Source organism: Mus pahari (genome assembly GCF_900095145.1).
Source record: "Mus pahari chromosome X unlocalized genomic scaffold, PAHARI_EIJ_v1.1 GL456233.1, whole genome shotgun sequence".
Taxonomy (NCBI): domain Eukaryota; kingdom Metazoa; phylum Chordata; class Mammalia; order Rodentia; family Muridae; genus Mus; species Mus pahari.
The window spans coordinates 4,605-24,464 of NW_018391603.1; the positions used below are offsets into that span (position 1 = coordinate 4,605).

A 19,860-nucleotide genomic window follows, 5' to 3' on the forward strand; every position below is an offset into this window, starting at 1 on the left:
AGGAATGTCCAAACAAGGGGCTCTCCTGGACATGCCTGGACTTGTTATTGTAAGATTTTCAGCTAGGCCTTCAGGGCCTGTCAGGCCTCAGGCCTTCAAGTTCCTAATAATGCTCTATTTGTCTCATGTTATACTTTTGACTATGAGTTCTTTGCTTTTCTTGAATTCAATTCCTTTCAGAGACAAGATTCTCTTCAAGGACACACTTTGCAACTTTTAGATCATTTACTTATGTCTGGAGCCATTTGATTTTATCACACAATTCCTTTTCATTCATCGTTTTTTCCCGAGATGCTAAGAGCAACCAGCCAGTAAAATCATTTTCTGATTCCCCCCCCCATCTTGTCGAAAGCTTTGTACACCAAATCACCTAATTCATCAAGAAAATCAAGGGTATTAGCTTCTTTAAGGTTGAAATATAGTTTCAACCATGGGTCTTCAAAATTCTCTGAGCTCCCAGGAGGGAGAGAATCTGGAGAGGTTTCAGTAGTTGAAAGTGCTGGTGGATCAACAAGCCAATTCCAGTATTTTAAAAAGATTCATCTTTATACTCCTGCTCCTCTAGAACCACTTCTGGTATCAACTTCTGTATTAGTCAGGGTTCTCTAGAGTCACAGAACTTATGGATAGTCTCTGTATAGTAAAGGAATTTATTGATGACTTACAGTCTACAGTCCAACTCCCAACAATGGTCAGCAGCAGCTGTGAATGGAAGTCCAAGGATCTAGCAGTTGCTCAGTCCCACACCGCAAGCAGGCGAAGGAGAGAGAAAGAGCCTTCCTTCTTCCAATATCCTTATATGGTCTCCAGCAGAAAGTGTAGCCCAGATTAAAGGTGTGTGCCACCACACCTTTAGTCCCAGATGACCTTGAACTCAGAGATCTCCCTGTCTTGATCTTCTGGAGTCCATAGCCACTAGGCCTCAAGATCTCCATACCAAAATCCAGGTCAGAAACTTCTATCTCCCAGCCTCCAGATTAGGGTCACTGGTGAGCCTTTTAATTCTGGATTGTAGTTCATTCCAGATATAGTCAAGTTGACAGCCATGAATAGCCACTACACCCGCTTAACCCCTTTAACCATAACCTAACCTTAACCCTAACCCCAAACCCTAACCCAAACCTGAACCTATATCCTAACCCGAACCCTAACCCTGTACCCTTTAACTATAACCCCACCCCATAACCTGTATATCTTGCACTTTTACAATGGTAACTTTTTAGTCTAATCCTCTTACCAACCCTAAGTGTAACCCGGATGTACTGACTGATTTTGTGTGTCAACTTGACACAGGTTGGAGTTATCACAGAGAAAGGAGCTTCAGTAGAGGAAGTGCCTCCATGAGATCCAGCTGTAAGGCATTTTCTCAATTAGTGATCAAGAGTGTGTGTGTGTGAGGGGGGAGGGGGGTGGCAGGCCAATTGTGGGTGTTGCCATTCCCGGGCTGGTAGTCTTGAGTTCTGTAAGAAAGCAAGCTGAGCAAACCAAGGGAATCAAACCAGTAAGTAACATCCCTCCATGGCCTCTGCATCAGGTCCTGCTCCCTGACCTGCTTGAGTTCCAGACCTGACTTCCTTTGGTGATCAACAGCAGTGTGGGAAGTGTAAGCTGAATAAACCCTTTCCTCCACAACCTGCTTCTTGGTCATGATGCCTTGTGCAGGAATAGAAACCCTGACTAAGACACCGGATATGCCCAACCCTAACATCTCTACCATTAATCCTCAGTGTAACCCTCTAACCAAACCCTAACTCTAACTCTACCTTTGTAACTGGAATTTCTCTAACCCTCACAACCTTAACATTAATCCTCAGCCTAACCCTCATACCAACCTTAACCAACTAATTTGGTTAATACAAGTAATACTATTCCCTCTCTCCATTACCTTCTAACTCCATATCCCTAACCCTTTGAACTACCAATTCCAGAAATCATTATGGAAAAAGATTCACGATGTAAACCTTGGTATATCCTTAAAGAAAATAAAATCATTTTCTCCACACACCATGGCTAAATGTATTAAAATAATACTATACTAAGAACTTATTAAAGAAGAAACTCAATGTAGTATTAACTTTTATTAATGTCTTTAGTTTGTGTATCATTTACAAGGAGACTTGTGCCTTCAAAAGCATTCCTACTTACAAACAGAACAAGAAAGTCTTAAGTAATTAAACCCTAAAGCATGCACAAAAAATTTTATTCAGGTTTTATAAGAAAGGGGAATAAATTTTAAGCCTTTATTTGAAATTATTATTTGGGAATGTCAAATTTTTTTTTAAGAATGAATGTATTTCCTAATAGGAAATAATTATATAATTACAATGAATAGTGCTCATAAAAATGTCTAGAAAGAACAATTGTGTTATGCCTGATGAACAAAAGAAGTGTTCCTATGTGCATTATTTTTTTAAAAAAGAAGCAGGTAGCATCAACGTGGAAGGTTCCTTATTATAGGACACATAGATATTCAAGGCACATGACTAGGCTAATAGTTGGCTGAGTTCAAAATACTAATTTATTGTTTCATTGAGAAAAGAGTAAAATGTAATATCACTTCTTCAGTAATGGTTATTCACTTAGTTTTACCTGTTGATAAACGCAATTATATCTAGGATAAAAATTTTCTTCTTCTCAGATAGACATAAACTACTAAATGACTGATACCAAAGTAGATGAAGCAGCATTACACTCAAATTTTCTTTTACTACAATAAATGTATGTTAAGATATTTTGTATTATTTCTATATAATTATACCATCTATTCTCTTTCAGGTTTTACAATTATTCAAAACTAGGCTGATTGAAGAATTAGTTAAACCATAAAGAAAGATCATACCATTATTCAAAAGAAGTCAAATCCAAATCCTGGAGTTGACTTCTAATTGTATTCAGTTTGGGTTTTTCCCAGAACAGGAAAAACATCCTACATTACCACATTTTTGTGAGGTTAAAATGCGAGCACTTTTAGTATTGCTCCATTCTTTTTCTTTGGTGACACAGAGGTATTTGCCTCCCCTCTCTTCAATTATGAATTTTATTAACAACATGTTTGTCCCAAATATGTACAGAAGAAAAAAAGAATATGTAAAACCCATAATCCTCAACTTAATCTCAGTTCAACTTGGTAATGGATAAACAGAAGGTATTAAACTAATATACTGAACTATATTTCAGAAAGTAAATTCTGGGAGAAAGAAAGATAATTCTTGTGCTTCTAATGGGTTATCAAAATGTTTCCCACAATATTGAAATAAAAATTCAATGTTAACTACATTACTTGTATGGACTCCTGGTTATAAGCAGCACTAACAATTTATTACAATTCTCAAAATTCGCTATTTATTATTTTGAAGCACCTAAAATTCTCCCATAACAAAAGAGATTAAAATGAGATGTTAGTAATGCAATCCATTTCCTAGCATTTTGTGTGAACCTACAAAGTTCCTAGACAGTTTTAGCAGACAGGTCATAAGTTTGGTGGTTTCCACCTTGGCAAAGGCTTTGTATATTAAAAGCAAAAATGTCTTTCTAAGTAGAAGGTTCTACTTAAAGAAACAAATAAATGCCCTTTCTCATGTGAATAATGATTCAATGTGAAATTAATTAACATAAACCATATGACAGGCAAAGATTAAAACAAGAAAAAGAGAAAAAAAAAAGATTAAAGAAACTGGCATTTTCTGAGAATAGTGAAAAGCCAGAGTCACATTAATTTCCTTTATCTACTTTCACTCTCATATCCTTGGTTAAGGGTAATTTTTTCTTTCTTATTTCTTCACACAGCTTGGCCATGTAAACCCACCACAGAGAGGTGACACAATGATATAGATGAACACCTGGAAGGAGAAAGAAAGCAATTTTACTTACATGACTCCATCACAAGGTTCATTAAAAAAAAAAACTACCAGTACTAGGAGAGTAATAGCTCTTCAATAATGTAACCAATAGTGAAACTATATGAAAAATAAGTATTATGAAGACAGATTTTATTATTTTCCTTTTAAAAATGTTGGCATCTAAAATATGGTGGCATGCAGTTTTACAGTTCTATATACCATGAAACAAGTGTATGTACACACTATGCTTCTTCGACCATCAATGCAAAACATATCACATAGCTGACAAATGTTAGTTGAATAGATGAAATTACATATTAATTCCTACATAATTCTGTTAATAGACTGAACTGGTTGAAAATTTTACATACTAAATGTATGTCTGTGTATACACGGGTATGCACACTTGTCAGTGTATATGCAGAAGTCAGAGAACCCTCAGTGTCTTCCTCTACTGTTTTCCTATTTACTTTTTGAGACCAAGGCTCTCACTGATTATGAAGCTCACCTTTTCAACTACGTTGTGTTACTAAACAAGCTCCCAGGATCTACATGTCTACATTGCACACGCTGGGGTGACAGGCACCCATGGCTATGTCTAGACTTTTAGGTTGGTGTTGGGAAATTTGGATTTAGGTCCTCTTGCTTACAGAGCAAGAGTCATCTCTTCAACCTGAATTTTATCTATCTCATTATGCACGAAAATTCTCAAGAGGGAGAAAAAGAATTTACGTGGAGGGTGATATTTAATGCTAATTTCACAAGAAAAGATATTTCCTGGTCATATACTTTATGATTAAAAGGTGAATGTAGGGCTGGAGAGATGTCTCAGTGGTTAAGAGCAATGACTGCTCTTCCAGAGGTCCTGAGTAAATTTCCCAGCAACCACATGGTGGCTCACAACCATCTATAATGGGATTTGATTCCCTCTTCTGGTATGTCTAAAGACAGCTATAATGCACTCATATATGTAAAATCAATCAATCAATCTTTAAAAAAAACAATGTGCCAGGCAGTGGTGGTGCACGCCTTTAATCTCAGCACTTGGCAGGTCAGCCTGGTCTACAGAGTAAGTTCCAGGACAGCCAGGGGTACACAGAGAAACCCTGTCTCGAAACAAAACAAAACAAAACAAAACAAAAACCTGATGAATGTAGCACAACTGGAGTGATAATCATTACTAAAGAATCCCAGCACCCAATTTCTTAAAGAGTCGAAAATGAGCTCATATGTAAGAGAGAAAAACTTACAATTGATACAATGATGATGATGATAGTGAGCTTGATATTCTTCATACACATGGCTCGAGCAAGATTTCTGCTGGTAGTTTTGAAAGTGACAGACTAAAAAACAATCATCAGTTGTTTTAATCTTCACACTGACTATGATTTGTAGTAACAACCTGCAAATTTTTATTTTAATAAACTCTCACTTTTATGGTTCTAAAGGTGGAACCCAGAGCCCCTGATCATAAAAGATAAGAAATATAAAGAGAATGTCTTGTGCCATGTACTATAAAAGCATTTACCTGTCAATAAAAAAAAAACCCTTTGGCCAATGAACTTAGGCAGGAAACAGTAGGTAAGAGTTGGAGGGGGGGGGGAGAGAGCAGGGCAAGCACAAGGGAGATTCACTTGGACAGAAGAAAAGATGGTAATGAGAGAACAAGGAACTATACTACTGAACCAGAGTCCAAGCCCTATTTTCACTAGTTCTGTTTAAATTCAAATGTCTTTTTTCCCTTCCTTCTCTTTTCAAGTCATTCAGAATTAGTACTTACCCTGAGCAGAGTTCTTTGAAATCTATAATAAGCAATAGGAACTCACTGACAAGGCTTTACTTCTTTCCCTTCTCTTTGTAGCAATGTACATAGTGTTGAATGAACAAGTGATTTTATTTTAGGGGGAAAACATTTTCTATTTTAAATTTTTAATAAGAAAGTCTTATTCTAAACCAACTGGTTACAAGCATATTAGTTGATTCTATACAACATGATCTTTGGGCTTTGAACCACGCATATAAATGTTTGATTTTCCTAGGAACATATATATTTATTTATTGTCAAAAACCCATAGGGTCATATTCCTTCAGTTATCCATTTTCTTTTCAATCATCACTTTTTCAGTGAGTAAAGCATTTTCACCAAGACACAAGAAGTTTAAAACAAATAGGTAAACAAATAATGAAATGTACTAATTACCTAGCAATTCTACTTCTAGGTATACTGTACAAAAGATATGTGAAAGCTCAAAAGAGTCATATAAAAATGTCTTGGGCTATTTTTTCACATCTAAAAGTGGAAACTACTAAAATATCCATAAGCCATAATGAATTATTATATAATAATCAAAACAGACAATTTACTAATGTATTTACACAGTCAATCAACATGTCATGGATCAGTGTAACAATTTTGACAGAAAGAAAAATAGAGTAAATATTATAGCTTTTTATAATTTTTGTAGACATAACATGGTGGTTTGAATATGCTTGGCTCATGGGAAGTGGCACTATTAGGAGATACAGCCTTTTGAGGATAGGTATGGCTTTGTTGGAGGAAGTGTGTCACTGTGTAGGCAGGCTCTGAGGTCTCCTAATGCTCAAGCTCTGCCCAGTGCAGAAGACAGCCTCTTCTTGGTTGCCTGCAGAAGACAGTCTCCTGCCTGCCTTCAGATCAAGTTGTAGAACTCTTAGCTCCTTCTTAGCACCATGTCTTCCTTGATGCTGCCATGTTTCCTTCCATGATGATAATGGAATAAACCTCTTAAACTATGTCAGTTCCAATTAAATGTTGTTCTTTATAAATGTTGCCTTGGTCATGGTGTCTCTTCACAGCAATGAAACCGTAACTAAGACAGAAGTGGTGCGTTAACTAAGACAGAAGTGGTATCAGGCACTGGAGTATTGCTATCATAGGCCTGACCATATTTTTGCCTAGAGGAATGTGAATTTTGAAAGCAGTGGAATGCTTTAAGTTGGGGTCAGTGGGCCGGGCGTGGTGGCACATGGCTTTAATCCCAGCACGCAGGAGGCAGAGGCAGGTGGATTTCTGAGTTCGAGGCCAGCCTGGTCTACAGAGTGAGTTCCAGGACAGCCAGGGAGACACAGAGAAACCCTGTCTCGACAAACAAAAAAAAAAAAAAAAAAAAAAAGAAAAAAAGTTGGGGTCAGTGGGCCATCCTAGTAGGAACATGGAAGACAGTGGTGCTGAGGGTGATTTGAACTTTGTGGGCTTGGCTCAAGATGTTTCAGAGAAGACTTTAGTATGTTGCCTAGAGATCATTCTTGTGATATTTTGGTGAAGAATGTGGCTGCTTTTTGCTCTTGTCCCAAAAGTCTGACTGAGGCTAAGGTAAAGAGGTTTTGATTAATTGCATTGACAAAGAAAGTTTCAAAAAAAAAAAAAACCCCAGTTTAGAATTTTTCCTTGTGGTTCACCCTTAGGAGCATTTTGATCAAGTGTAGCAAGGTTAGAAAAGAAAAATACAAAATGCATTCTTCAAAGATTAAAGAGGCACCAGGAAGTGAGATGGAACTAAATCCTGTGTTCAAGGATATTAAATAGAATTAAGGGAGTGGTGACCCCAGGGTGAGATACCACTCAGCTAAGCTTATTTTTGGGTCTGTAGTTGCACAAGGGATAGTTATATCATGTTAGGGATTATTATGACCTGGTTATTGTTCTCATTTGGATATAAGGAGATATGATTGTGTGTCAAATTGACAAGGGATGGACTGTGATGGCTATTCTTGGTTGTCAACTTGATGATATCTAGAATGAACTACAATCCAGAACTTATATCTTGTGAAGATAATTTAAAGAAAAGCTTAGGTCCAGACATGGTAGCACATAGCTTTAATCCCAGCACTCAGGGACAGAGACATGCAGATCTGTGACTACAAGGTTAGACTACAGAGCAAGTTCCAGGACAGCCAAGCTTAAGTAGTGAAGGAAATCATCAAAACCAAAAAACTGATGAAGATGTAATAGAACAAGGGGGCCATGTTCAAGACCCACCAAGCAGCAGAACGTGGCAGTTTCTCCCATGTAGCTCTGGTTTTAGAGTGAAAAGTAGAAGAGGTGTCCTGAATTAGCCATGATTAAGAAGAGACCAGCATTGCTGAGGTGAAGTCTTCTGGGAAGTATTTTCTGAGAGCACAAAGAAGCTGTATTCCAGGGATAGACTTCTTGATGACAGCTAGACTTGGTGATGTGTAAGAATCACATCACGGGTTTTAAAGGCATTAAGGGGTCATGGAGAACAGCTGAAGCTTGGAACTATGAGAGGCTAGAGAAAGCCATTGGTGAAGGTGCAGCTGCAGTGGCAGTTGATGGTCCAGGATTGAAGGAGTCATGTAAAGGAGGTGAGGCTTGGCACCATAAAGAGAGCCTATGAGAGGCTATTGGTGAAGCCTAGTTGCAGCAGAGAACACTCTAGTGTATTGGATATGCCAGTACCATGGGATGATCACCAAGAACAGCAGTAACAGTGGGATGGATTAACCTGAGCTTAAAGTGCTATAGAGGACAGAGCTGGAAAAGTGGCTCAAACCCTTTGGGTGAGCCCAGACAATCATGTGTGGATCCCAGACACTGGAACAAGAAATTGTGAAGTTGACGTTACCTTGGAGACCCCAAGATGTTAGGGATGCCAGAGCCATGGGATACCTGTCAAGGAAAATTGCTAACAGGGAATAAAACCAGCCCAAGAGAAAGAATTGTGTTGCAGTCAACAAAACTGAAAGGACATCAGGTATGGAGATACAGAGTTTGAAGGTTTTGGTCTTCCTTGGGTCCAGTATTTCTACTGGAATAGTAATGTATACCCTGTGATATTGGAAGCATATGATTTGCTTTTTGATTTTGATTGTATAGGGGATTAAAGTTAAGAGACTGAATGAATCTCAGAAAAGACTTTATACTTTTATAGGCTATTGGGACTTTTGAAGTTGGACTAAATGTATTTTGTATTATGCTATGGGTAGGTATGGCCCCCATAGACTCATGTTTGAACAAGCCTATGGGGGTCAGGAAATGGAATGTAGCGGTTTGAATATGCTTGGCCCATGGGAAGTGTCACTATTAGGAGGTATGGCCTTGTTAAAATAAGTGTGGCCTTGTTGGAGGAAGTGCGTCATTGTGTAGGCAGGTTTTGAGGTCTCCTAAATCTCAAGCTCCATCCAGGTACAGAAGAGAGGCTCTTCCTAGCTGCCTATGGAAGAGTCTCCTTCTGCCCACCTTTGGATCAAGATGTATTTAATTGGTATAGGATTCTGCACAAGTAACATTCTTCACTGTTAATAAGTTGTGGGATACCAGGTTATTTGGTATGCTTTTCTATACTATTAATAAAATGCTTATAGGGAAAAATAATTTTGTAATGTTTAAAATGGTGGTCTGTTCAGCTACCCATCTGAAGAAGTCAAGTACAAGCATGCAAGTAAATCCAAAGATACAGAGGACCCATGTTAACAACAGTAGGTAGCTGTGATGCAACACCAACAGCATTCAAATATTACCTTAATTATTTCAAAAACACTGAAGCAACTTGCTAGTATTACTGAACTGTTAAACATTAAAGTAGTATGTTTTAGCTTATCTAAATTTTTAAACTATTAAGAAAAATATTAAAGTATTTCCTTTTTTAAAATTACATAGATGTTTAATTAACTTTATTTATAGAATAGGTATCCTCTCCTCCACCCAGATTCTAGTGGTACCTAATAGCATCCTTAGGCAAGAATGCCAGTTTAAAAATAATTATGTAGAATCCTAAGAATAACAGATGTTGGCACTCATTAAGAAAAGCAAGTGTGGGTAGTAGTCTTTCTCTATGTCTCAGTTATTCAAAAGCAATTTTGTTGCAGTCCCTATATAACATGATTTTGAAGACAAGGCTACTATTACTGTATTCCTATCAAATTCCACAGTACATAGTTTTGTTTTTATTTTTGTTTTTATTTTTATTTTGTGTGTATGTATGTGTGTATCCTATACTAGAAATTTGTTTTCCAGCATGGAAAGTTAAGCTGTTTGTTTGCACATTTCCTGATTTTGTTTGAGTTGATTTGCTACTACTGCTTCTTGTGGATCATCTGGTTCTGCAGTTGTCAACAGTGCTTAGTATGACAACAGCATGCAGAAAGTCACTGGTACCATCTATTGGTTTTTCAGGATATCTAAATAGGTATCCCCTCTTACAGAACTAATAATTAGGATGCCATATTTTAGCGATAAACTGGACTTTAGGAGGGTTAAATGTATGTGACTCTTTGAACAAGAAATGTACCCAATGGGCTCTGGCATTTGAACACAAGGTTCCCAGTTAGTGACACTGCTTAGGGGTATTTGGAAGTTGTAGCATTGCTGGAGGAAGTATGTCACTGGGGGTAAACTTTGAGCATATACAGTCTTAGTCTAGATTTCCAGATCTCTGTTTCATGATATAATCTCTGTTTCCTGCTCCTGCCACAACATGCTTGTTATCATGCCTCTTCACCATAATGGACTCTTTACCACTCTGGAAACATAAGCCAAAATAAATTGCTTCATCCAAAAAGATGATGATTTTGATAAGGGCATTTTATCACAGCAATAGAAAATTAGCTAATAAAATAGAAATGTTTCCAGTATTTTAACCTCTACTTGGTATCTTACTCATCATACGGTGTGTCTTTTTTATTGCTGTGAAGAGACACCATGACCTCTTCCACCACTTCTATCACCACTACCACCTCAACATGAACGTAACTAGTGTTACCCCTGCCAACACATTTCCCATCAATGTTGGAATCTCCAACATATCCAGCACCTAAATCTCTAGATGAATCTAAGGCTGGCTCCACAAGACAGAACTCATGCCTAGTCTGTTAAGTAGACCCCAAACCCCATATATGGTTAGGTCATAGGCATGAGGAGGTGACCTAATATTATTCTGCAAAATGGCTATAAAGAATAAACTGCCCCCTAAGTTCTCTTTATATTAGTGTATCTCCCAACCGATACAAGAGAAGCTTCTTTTTACAACATACTGTGATTAATAAAGTGACTCATAAACTGGTTAGCATGCAGACAATAACAGACTGTGGACTGCCCATCTCAAAATGGGACATCAATATCACACTTTCTCTTCCATAAGTCTCAGGGAGCATCATAGATGAGGGGGTAAAAAGGTTGTAAGAGTCAAACATATTGGACATCTGCAGCAAAACTCTTCTTGTCAGATATGACAGAGCCGTTGAATGCATGGACTCACAGCAGCTGTGAATACATTTACAAGATTAAGGCAGCCAAAATCCAAGCATGGATGAGGGATGGGGGAGGAGCTCATAAAATTCCACCCTCAAATAAAGACCTATTGTCAATTGATGGCTGTTAGGGGAGAAGAGTCAGTTTTCTTTAGTGATGTCATCCATGAAAGGCTGCCTATGTTCCTGTAGACTATCCGATATCAATGCATATACAGGTAGCACTGAATAGACTCAGCACACAAAGTTGGGAGAGAAACAAGCGAAAAACAGGGGATGAATTGGCAGGGATGGAAAGTGGGGTAGCACTGATCAAAATGAACTATAAGTGTATATGAAATTTTATCACTGGGAGGCCTGCTCTTTTCTGAAGGGAAATGGAGAAGGAGTCTATCTGGGGGAGGTATGTTTGTGAGGGGGAGGAACTGGGAGAAGAGGAGAGAGGGGAAACTGCAGTTGGTTTATAATATATGAAAGAAGAACAAATTAATAAAAGAAAAATTTTAAATATAGAAATTAAAAATCTTTATATCATTCTTCGAATTATCACATACTTTGATGAAAAGCTTATAAAATGCCACAAAACCCAACAGTTGTCATACAACCTCCTACAACGTGCCATTACTAAATATCAATATAAAATTAACAATAACAAACGTTCAAATACCTGTTAGAATATAACATGTATCATGTCAAGCATTTTACATATAGTTAAATTCTTAGAACTCCATGAAAAAGGTATATTGCTATTTTATAGACTATGACAACTGAGGCAGAAAGAGGTTAAGTAATGTGCTTAAGGTCATATTACTAGAAAATGGTATTAAAATCCTGACAGTCTGATTCTAAAGTTCAGGCTCTTAATCACTACAGTCTTGTTGCTAGTCACAATCAATATGATTATGATGTTTTTATAGTCATCGTGATATTTACAGTAGAATCACCTTGGAGATATGTATGCATGTCTGTGATAAAATATCTAAAGTTAATTGAAGTAGGAAGAGCCACCTTAAATATGGGCAGCATCATTTCCTGACCTGGAGTTCTGGACTGAATAAAGAAGAGAAGCAAGCTAAGAGTCTGCATTCATTGCTTTCTGCCTCCTGAATATGAGGCACAATATGATCAGCTGCCTCAAGATTTTACTTCTATGACTTCCTCACCATAATGGACTAAACATCCACACTGTGAGCAAAAATAAACTTCTTTAAGTTCCTTTTATCAGGTATTTTGTCACAATGAAGAAAGTAACTAATACCATGATTAACCAATCACTGATTGCTTTTAATGTCAAAAATTTTAATCTGTTAAAGATCTCCACATATTTATTTTTTCAAAGCACTTGCAATAAACTATATAGAAAATGTAAAGAAATATGTGAGAGTAGAAAAAAGTAATTAATGGCACATTTCAACCTAGGCCTTTGGCTTTGTTTCAATGCAAAGTTATAGGAAATTATAAAAGCTTCATTAATGGTTACTGAGAGACTGGTTGTTTTGTATATCTCACTGCTACCTTTCTTATCATAATATGATAACATCATAGACATGAGGAAGGAAACAGAGAAACAGACCACCTTAATATAAAATTTAAGACCATTCCCATATTATCTTAGCCATCAGTGCAATTATTCTAATACCCTGGGAAAAATATATTCCATACTTACTGAATCCACAAGGTTTTCTGTTTTATCTATCAGCAATTCCAACCTTTCTCCACGTTGAGCAACCAAATCTGGAAATATTTTTAGAAATAAAAATAACATTTTAAGCTAGGCGTGGTGGCGCACGCCTTTAATCCCAGCACTCGGGAGGCAGAGGCAGGCGGATTTCTGAGTTCGAGGCCAGCCTGGTCTACAGAGTGAGTTCCAGTACAGCCAGGGCTACACAGAGAAACCCTGTCTCGAAAAAAAAATAAAAAATAAAAAAATTAACATTTTACAATAGAAATAAAGAAACCCACCTACTAAAGCCAAGGTCCTAAAACTGAGATCAAAATTCTAGGAAGTCACCATTTGACTACAGAAAAAAAGCAGCTAACCACAATTCAAGACAACAGGTAGTTGCAGAAGGAGACAACAAACAAGGAGTTTCTCAAACAGCTTATTTATGGAAATAGGTAACTTGCCCATTCTGCCCCTAATAAACACCGCCTCCCTTTCCCTATCATTACACCACCCCTCTGCCCCAAACTGGAGAATATAAACAGTGTTCTTTTGAACTTTGGTCATTGAATGACTGGGTCCTTTGCCATGATCACCGTGATGTTAGAACTCAAGATGGTACCTCTCTGGCATTAAACAATGCTCACTCTATTTTTTTGAGGTCATCTAAATTCCCATTTTGATTTCTTCTTGTAAACATAATCATTACATATCCTTAAAATACATATGCAGTTTTGAGGCCAGCAAGACAACCCAGAAGGTAAGATTTTTTTCATCACCAAGCATGACAACTTGAATTCAATCTCCAGAATACACATAAATGTAGTAGAGAATAGGCTCCACAGAGTTGTCCTCTGATCTTCACATCTACACTGTGGCATGTACCAGGTGCCACACATAAATAATTTAAAAAATTAAAATGCGAATAAGAGAGATTCAATAATTTCAAAACTCTGGGTGCTGGAGAGATGGCTCAGTGGTTAAGAATACTGAATGATCTCCTAGAGGTCCTGAGTTCGATTCCCAGCAACCACATGATGGTAATGGACACCATCTGTAATGGACACCCTCTTCTGGTGTGTTTGAAGATAGCTACAGTGTACTCATATACATAAAATAAATCTTAAAAAAATTCAAAACTCTGCATAAGAAAAATCAATCCCTAGATAGCTTTAAAGATGAATTCCATATAAAATATTTCAAGAAAAATACATACTAATTTATCAGGAATTTATCAAAAAAAAAAAAGGAATATTTTTCAACGTATTATATGGGTCCAGTATTATCTTGGTATTAAAGTCAAACAAAGACATCACAAGAGGATCTGGGGTGTGGCTCACTTGGCAGAATTCTTTGCTAGCATGCATAAACCTTGGATTTAATCCTTAGTACTGCATAAACTGGTACACACACCAGTAATCCCCACTATGGAGGTCAAATCAGGGTGTGATGGTTAGTTTTAACTGACAACTTGACACAACTTAGAATCACCTAGGAAGATAGTATGAATGAAAGATTGTCTAAATCACATTGGATTGTGGGTATATCTGTGGGGAATTGTCTTGATTGCCTTAATTGATGCAAGAAGACCCATCCAAAATATGGGTGGCAACTATTCACTGGTTTTTGGCTGAGACATCTAAGAGAAAGGTAGATGAGCACTAAGAATGCATGCATTTATTCTTTTATATTCTTCACTGTAGATGTGATGTTTCAAGCTACTGCCTTTGTGATTTGCTGCTATGATAGACTATAACATGAAATTATAAGCTAAAATAAGCCTTTTCTTCTATAAGATTTTTTCCTCAGGGTATTAAAATAACAGAAATAAAACAAAAAAGCAGGAGAACCAGAAGTTCAAATTCTTCCTTAGGTAAATAATAAGTTTGAGAACAGCTAGGAAACAGAAGACTGTCTCACAAAAAAGACACCATAAATGGAGAGAACAAGTAAGCTAACAACCCCTGACACACTCCCACACTCCCCACACTCTCTCATAGTAGGATGGGCCACTATGGGCTAGTGATCCTGGGTTCTGTAAGAAAGCAGGCTGAACAAGCCATAGAGAACAAGCCAGTAAGTAGCACCCTTCCATGGCCTCTGCAACAGCTCCTGCATCCAGGTTATAGCCCAGCTCCTGCCTTCAGGTTACAGCCCTACTTGAATTCATATCCTGACTTCCTTTGATGTAGGAGTGTAAGACAAATAGAACCTTCCCTACTCAAGTTGCTTTTGTTCATGGTGTTTCATTGCAGCAATAGTCACCATAACAAAGACATTTCCTAATATACAGGCCCAGGAAGCAAGTAGGGCTACCTGCAGATCTTCAATGTTCTCTTCTTTCTTCAAAATCTAATCCCCTAGTCTCACTCCTAGCTCTATAACAGACCGCCTACTGTGGCCTACCCTCCCTTTTGGCTACCAGTTTAAAGGATCACATAGACTTCTCCAATATTCTCCCACACTCATGGCTTTGTTCCAGCCCCATAACTCCAGAAGGCATTACCCACCGCCAAGCCTTCCAGAGGAACAAATAGGCCATTGAAGAAGGTAGGTGAACTTCAACTCTTTATTTTTCCTTCCTTTCCTCCAAGTTCAATATCCAAGTCTCATACCCACCTCTGTAGCAGACTACCTGCTGTGGCCTCTTGCCTCCATTCACAGGGTACTAAGCAGATGATAATGAAACAACCTCCTACCCTCCCTTCAGTAGACCCCCTCAGCCTCTCTCTTCTAGCTCATTCCCATTCCTAATTGCCAGTTCCCAATACCTAGAAACATACTGAACCAGGAACCCCCAGTGGAATACTTAGAAACATTCCCTACCAGGCGACAATCACCATACCCTCCTAAGAACCAGAGAGGGCAACAGAAACCAAGGAACAAAACACACACCCAACAAAGGCAAGACCAGATATCAGTACCTAGGTCAGTAGCTATCAACCTGTGGGGTCATAAATCAGATATCCTGCATATCAGATATTTATAATTCATAACAGTAGCAAAATTACAGTTATGAAGAAGCAATGAAAATAATTTTATGGATGTGGTCAGCACAACATGAAAAACTGTATTAAAGAGTCACAGCACTAGGAAGGTTGAGAACCACTGACCTACATGGTGAAAACAAGGAAGTGCTGTTTCAGTCTCTCTACAGTAATCTGACTAAAATCTTGTCCACTGTTAATTGTGTTCATATGAAGGGAAACTATGCCATTGAAACATACCTATGTTTCTGACCATTATTCCTTTCAGTTCATCCACTTGTGCTTGAGTCTCCATCACTTTGTCTAGGCTCGTATTCTCGGAGTGATGCTTCTACAAGATAATAAGTTTTAACTTGCAATATTAAGGCATTATTTATAATAATAAAGAATAACAACCTATACTGAAGAATGCTATTCAATTATAGGTTCTACTATATAAAAACATATATCTGAGAAATAGTTTTAGATTTAGGAAAAATATTGGCAATATAAAATTTGCTATCATATTAAATGCATTTTAGTATAAATATATTATTTCAAGTAAAATTCAGTAAATGCGTTACAATATATGAAATATATGAGACTCTTAGGACAGAAGTGAGGGGATAATCTGTGCTTATAAAAGAAGGAAGGAGAAATCTAAAAATGACTATAGTTGTGATGAAGAGGGACAGGGTAAGATAAAGGCACCCTTGATTCTTCACTTCTTTAATATTATGAAATAGAGGTATGCTCACTTTTTAAAAAAATCTGTTCTTTTATCTGATATGATCACAAAATTGGCTTCTCACAAGAACTAGAATCTAAAACACTGATGATAGTATATATTTTGATATTATTATTCAATGCTAACAACTATAAATATTACAATATTATTTAATCCACTATAAAACTGTTTGATATAGATATTTGCATTATCTATATTTGTTATAGGGAGGAAATTAGTAATTTTAAAAAATCAAACACAGATTTGGAGCTAATAACAAACCAGTTAATAGTTTTGCTGCTACTTAGAATATATTTAAAAATAGGAAAAGATAAACTAATTTAAAATGTAGTTTTCCATATTCACAATGAAATTATAGTTAGAGGTTATATCTTTGCACTCAAATAATCTTTTTTTCCTTTTTTATTAGATATTTTCTTCATTTACATTTCAAATGCTATCCCGAAAGTCCCCCATACCCTCCCCCTGCCCTGCTCCCCAACCCACCCACTCCTGCTTCCTGGCCCTGGGATTCCCCTGTGCTGGGGCATATAATCTTTGCAAGACCAAGGGCCTCTCCTCCTCAATGTTGGCCAACTAGGCCATCTTCTGCTACATATGCAGCCAGAGACACAGCTCTGGGGGTACTGGTTAGTTCATATTGTTGTTCCTCCTATAGGGTTGCAGATCCTTTCAGCTCGTTGGGTACTACTTTCTCTAGCTCCTCCATTGGGGGCCCTGTGTTCCATCCAATAGCTGACTGTGAGCATCCACTTCTGTAGAAAAGTATTTTGAAAGATGCTGACCATCATTTATAGCATAAAAATGCAGATAAAACACAATGAGATGCCAATATATACCCACTAAAATGACAAGAATGAATGACAGAAACAATGTTGACAAAAGTGAAAAACACTGGAACTGCTAATGAGAATTTAAAATGGCACAATAACTTTGGAAAAATAGTGTAATAAATTTTTAAATTACATATTATCTACCATATGGCCCAGAAATTTAATTTCTAGCTATTTACCAAAGAAATAAAAATGTATGTCCACACGAAGACTTGAGATTCACAGAGCTTGACTCATGCAACACAAATGTCTATCAACAGATAAATAGGTAAAACATTATCTGTATAGTATTGCTTAGCAGAAAAAGAAAATAAGCTGACTTACTCAACAAGGATAAGTAGTGTAAGCATTATAATGAGAGAGAAAGAAACAAGACCCATCAGAGTACCTACTTTTGACTGTCCTTAAAGAAAAATCTAGAAAAGACAAAACTAATCTACAGAGATTAAAATATAGATCAGTAATGTCCTGGGTTATAATATTTGGGTTGGTGACTTACTAGGAAGGCGGATGGGGGAAGTTTAAGGTAATGGAAAGGCTTTTTATTTTGACTATGGTAGCATTTCAGAGTCACACACACGCACACACACACACACACACACACACACACACACCATCAATTCAGTTGACAATGAGGAAGTTATGCAGATGAACAGATTTTCACAAGACTAATTTGAGATATTCAAAAATCAAACTTGGATGAGAAAAAGGTTTATATATAGGTTAAAAGCCCAGGTGACATGTTTAGTGGATTTAAGCTTATGAAAAAAAAAAGGATATCGATGCAAAAATACTCAATAAAATTATTGCAAACTGAATTCAAGAACACAGCAAAACCATCATTCACCATGATCAAGTAGGCTTCATCACAGGGATGCAAATTTGGTTTAATATATAAAAATCCATTAACATAATCCACTATATAAACAAACTCAAGGAAAAAACCCCACATGATTATCTCCTTAGATGCAGAAAAAAGCATTTGACAAAATACAACACCCTTCATGTTAAAAGTGTTGGAGAGATCAGGAATTCAAGGCCCATACATAAACATAATAAAAGCAATTTACTGCAAACCAACAGCCAATATCAAATTAAATGGAGACAAACTTGAAGCAATCCCACTGAAATCAGGGACAAGACAAGGATGCCCACTCTCCCCATATCTATTCAATACAGTGTTAGCTAGTGTCAAAGTGTTAGCTAGAAAATAAGACAACAAAAAGAGATACAATTTGGAAAAGAAGAAATCGATATATCATTATTTGCAGATGATATGATAATATACATAAGTGACCCCAAAAATTCTACCAGAGAACTTCTCCAGCTGATAAACAACTTTAGCAAATTGGCCAGATATAAAATTAACTCAAATAAATCATTAGCCTTCCTTTATACAAATGATAAACAGGTTGAGAAAGAAATTAGGGAAACAATTCCCTTCACAATAGCCACAAATAATATAAAAATATCTAACCAAACAAGTGAAAGACCTGTATGACAATAACTTCAAGTCTCTCAAGAAAGAAATTGAAGACGATCTCAGAAAATTGAGAGATCTCCCATGCTCATGGATTGGCAGAATTATCATAGTAAAAATGGCCATCCTACCAAAGGCAATCTATAGATTCAATGCAATCCTCATCAAAATCCCAACACAATTCTTCAAAGACATGGAAAGAGCAATCCTCAAATTCATCTGGAAAGGCAAAAAAACCAGAATACTCAATCAAAACAATTCTTAACAATAAAAGAATGGCTGGGGGAATCACCATCCCTAACCTCAAGCTTTACTACAGAGCAATAGTGATAAAAACTGCATGGTGGGCTGGAGAGATGGCTCAGAGGTTAAGAGCATTGACTGCTCTTCCGAAGGTCATGAGTTCAATTCCCAGCAACCACATGGTGGCTCACAACCATCTGTAATGAGGTCTGATTCCCTCTTCTAGAGTGTCTGAAGACAGCCACAGTGTCCTTATATATAATAAATAAATAAATCTTTTAAAAAACCATGCATGGTATTGATACAGAGACAGACACATTGATCAATGGAACAGAATTGAAGACCCAGAAATAAAACCACCCACTTACGGTCACTTGATCTTTGACAAAGACACCAAAAATATACAATTGAAAAAAGAAAGCATCTTCAATAAATGATGCTGGTCTAACTGGCTGTCTGTATGTAGAAGAATGAAAATAGACACATATTTGTCACTTTGTACAAAGACCAATTATCTTTCTACACTAAAATGAACCCTTTACGTCTTTTAATGGGGAAACTTTATTATGTTGTGTTCTACAAATCAAAGCTCCTAGATTCATGGTGTTTGAAGGTAATAAAGAAGAAAATATAAATCAAAACACTATGACGTGAGAAAAACCTTACCAGTTGTGCAGCCAAAACACTTGAAAACTCGCTATTCATGGCATAAGGAAGTGCAGTCTGTGCTCTTGAACCATAAGTTGTCTGGAATCTCTTCTTTACTTCATTCAAAAAACTGAAGGCTCGAGAACGCTCAAAATCCTGTAAAATGAGAAATATTGTATTCATATTTACAAA

General features: G+C 37.0%; 1 protein-coding gene and 1 pseudogene across 4 annotated transcripts in view; both read right to left on the minus strand.

The window, feature by feature from the left end:
- Positions 1-2,059: 2,059 nt before the first annotated feature.
- Positions 2,060-19,860, minus strand: part of Vamp7 (vesicle associated membrane protein 7) — a 29,665-nt gene continuing 11,864 nt past the window's right edge. For 3 of the 4 annotated variants that reach the window (XM_029534606.1, XM_021188873.1, XM_021188872.1), the window contains exons 4-8: positions 19,687-19,824; positions 15,978-16,068; positions 12,754-12,821; positions 5,090-5,182; positions 2,060-3,839 (exon numbers count right to left, since the gene is read on the minus strand). In XM_029534606.1, the coding sequence (XP_029390466.1) occupies positions 3,771-3,839; positions 5,090-5,182; positions 12,754-12,821; positions 15,978-16,068; positions 19,687-19,725 (360 nt within the window). In that variant the 5' untranslated portion in view covers positions 19,726-19,824 and the 3' untranslated portion in view covers positions 2,060-3,770. The remainder of the gene's footprint in view (positions 3,840-5,089; positions 5,183-12,753; positions 12,822-15,977; positions 16,069-19,686; positions 19,825-19,860) is intronic. The other variant, XM_029534605.1, reaches the window with a different exon arrangement.
- On the minus strand, positions 9,541-10,541 carry LOC110314606 (annotated as a pseudogene).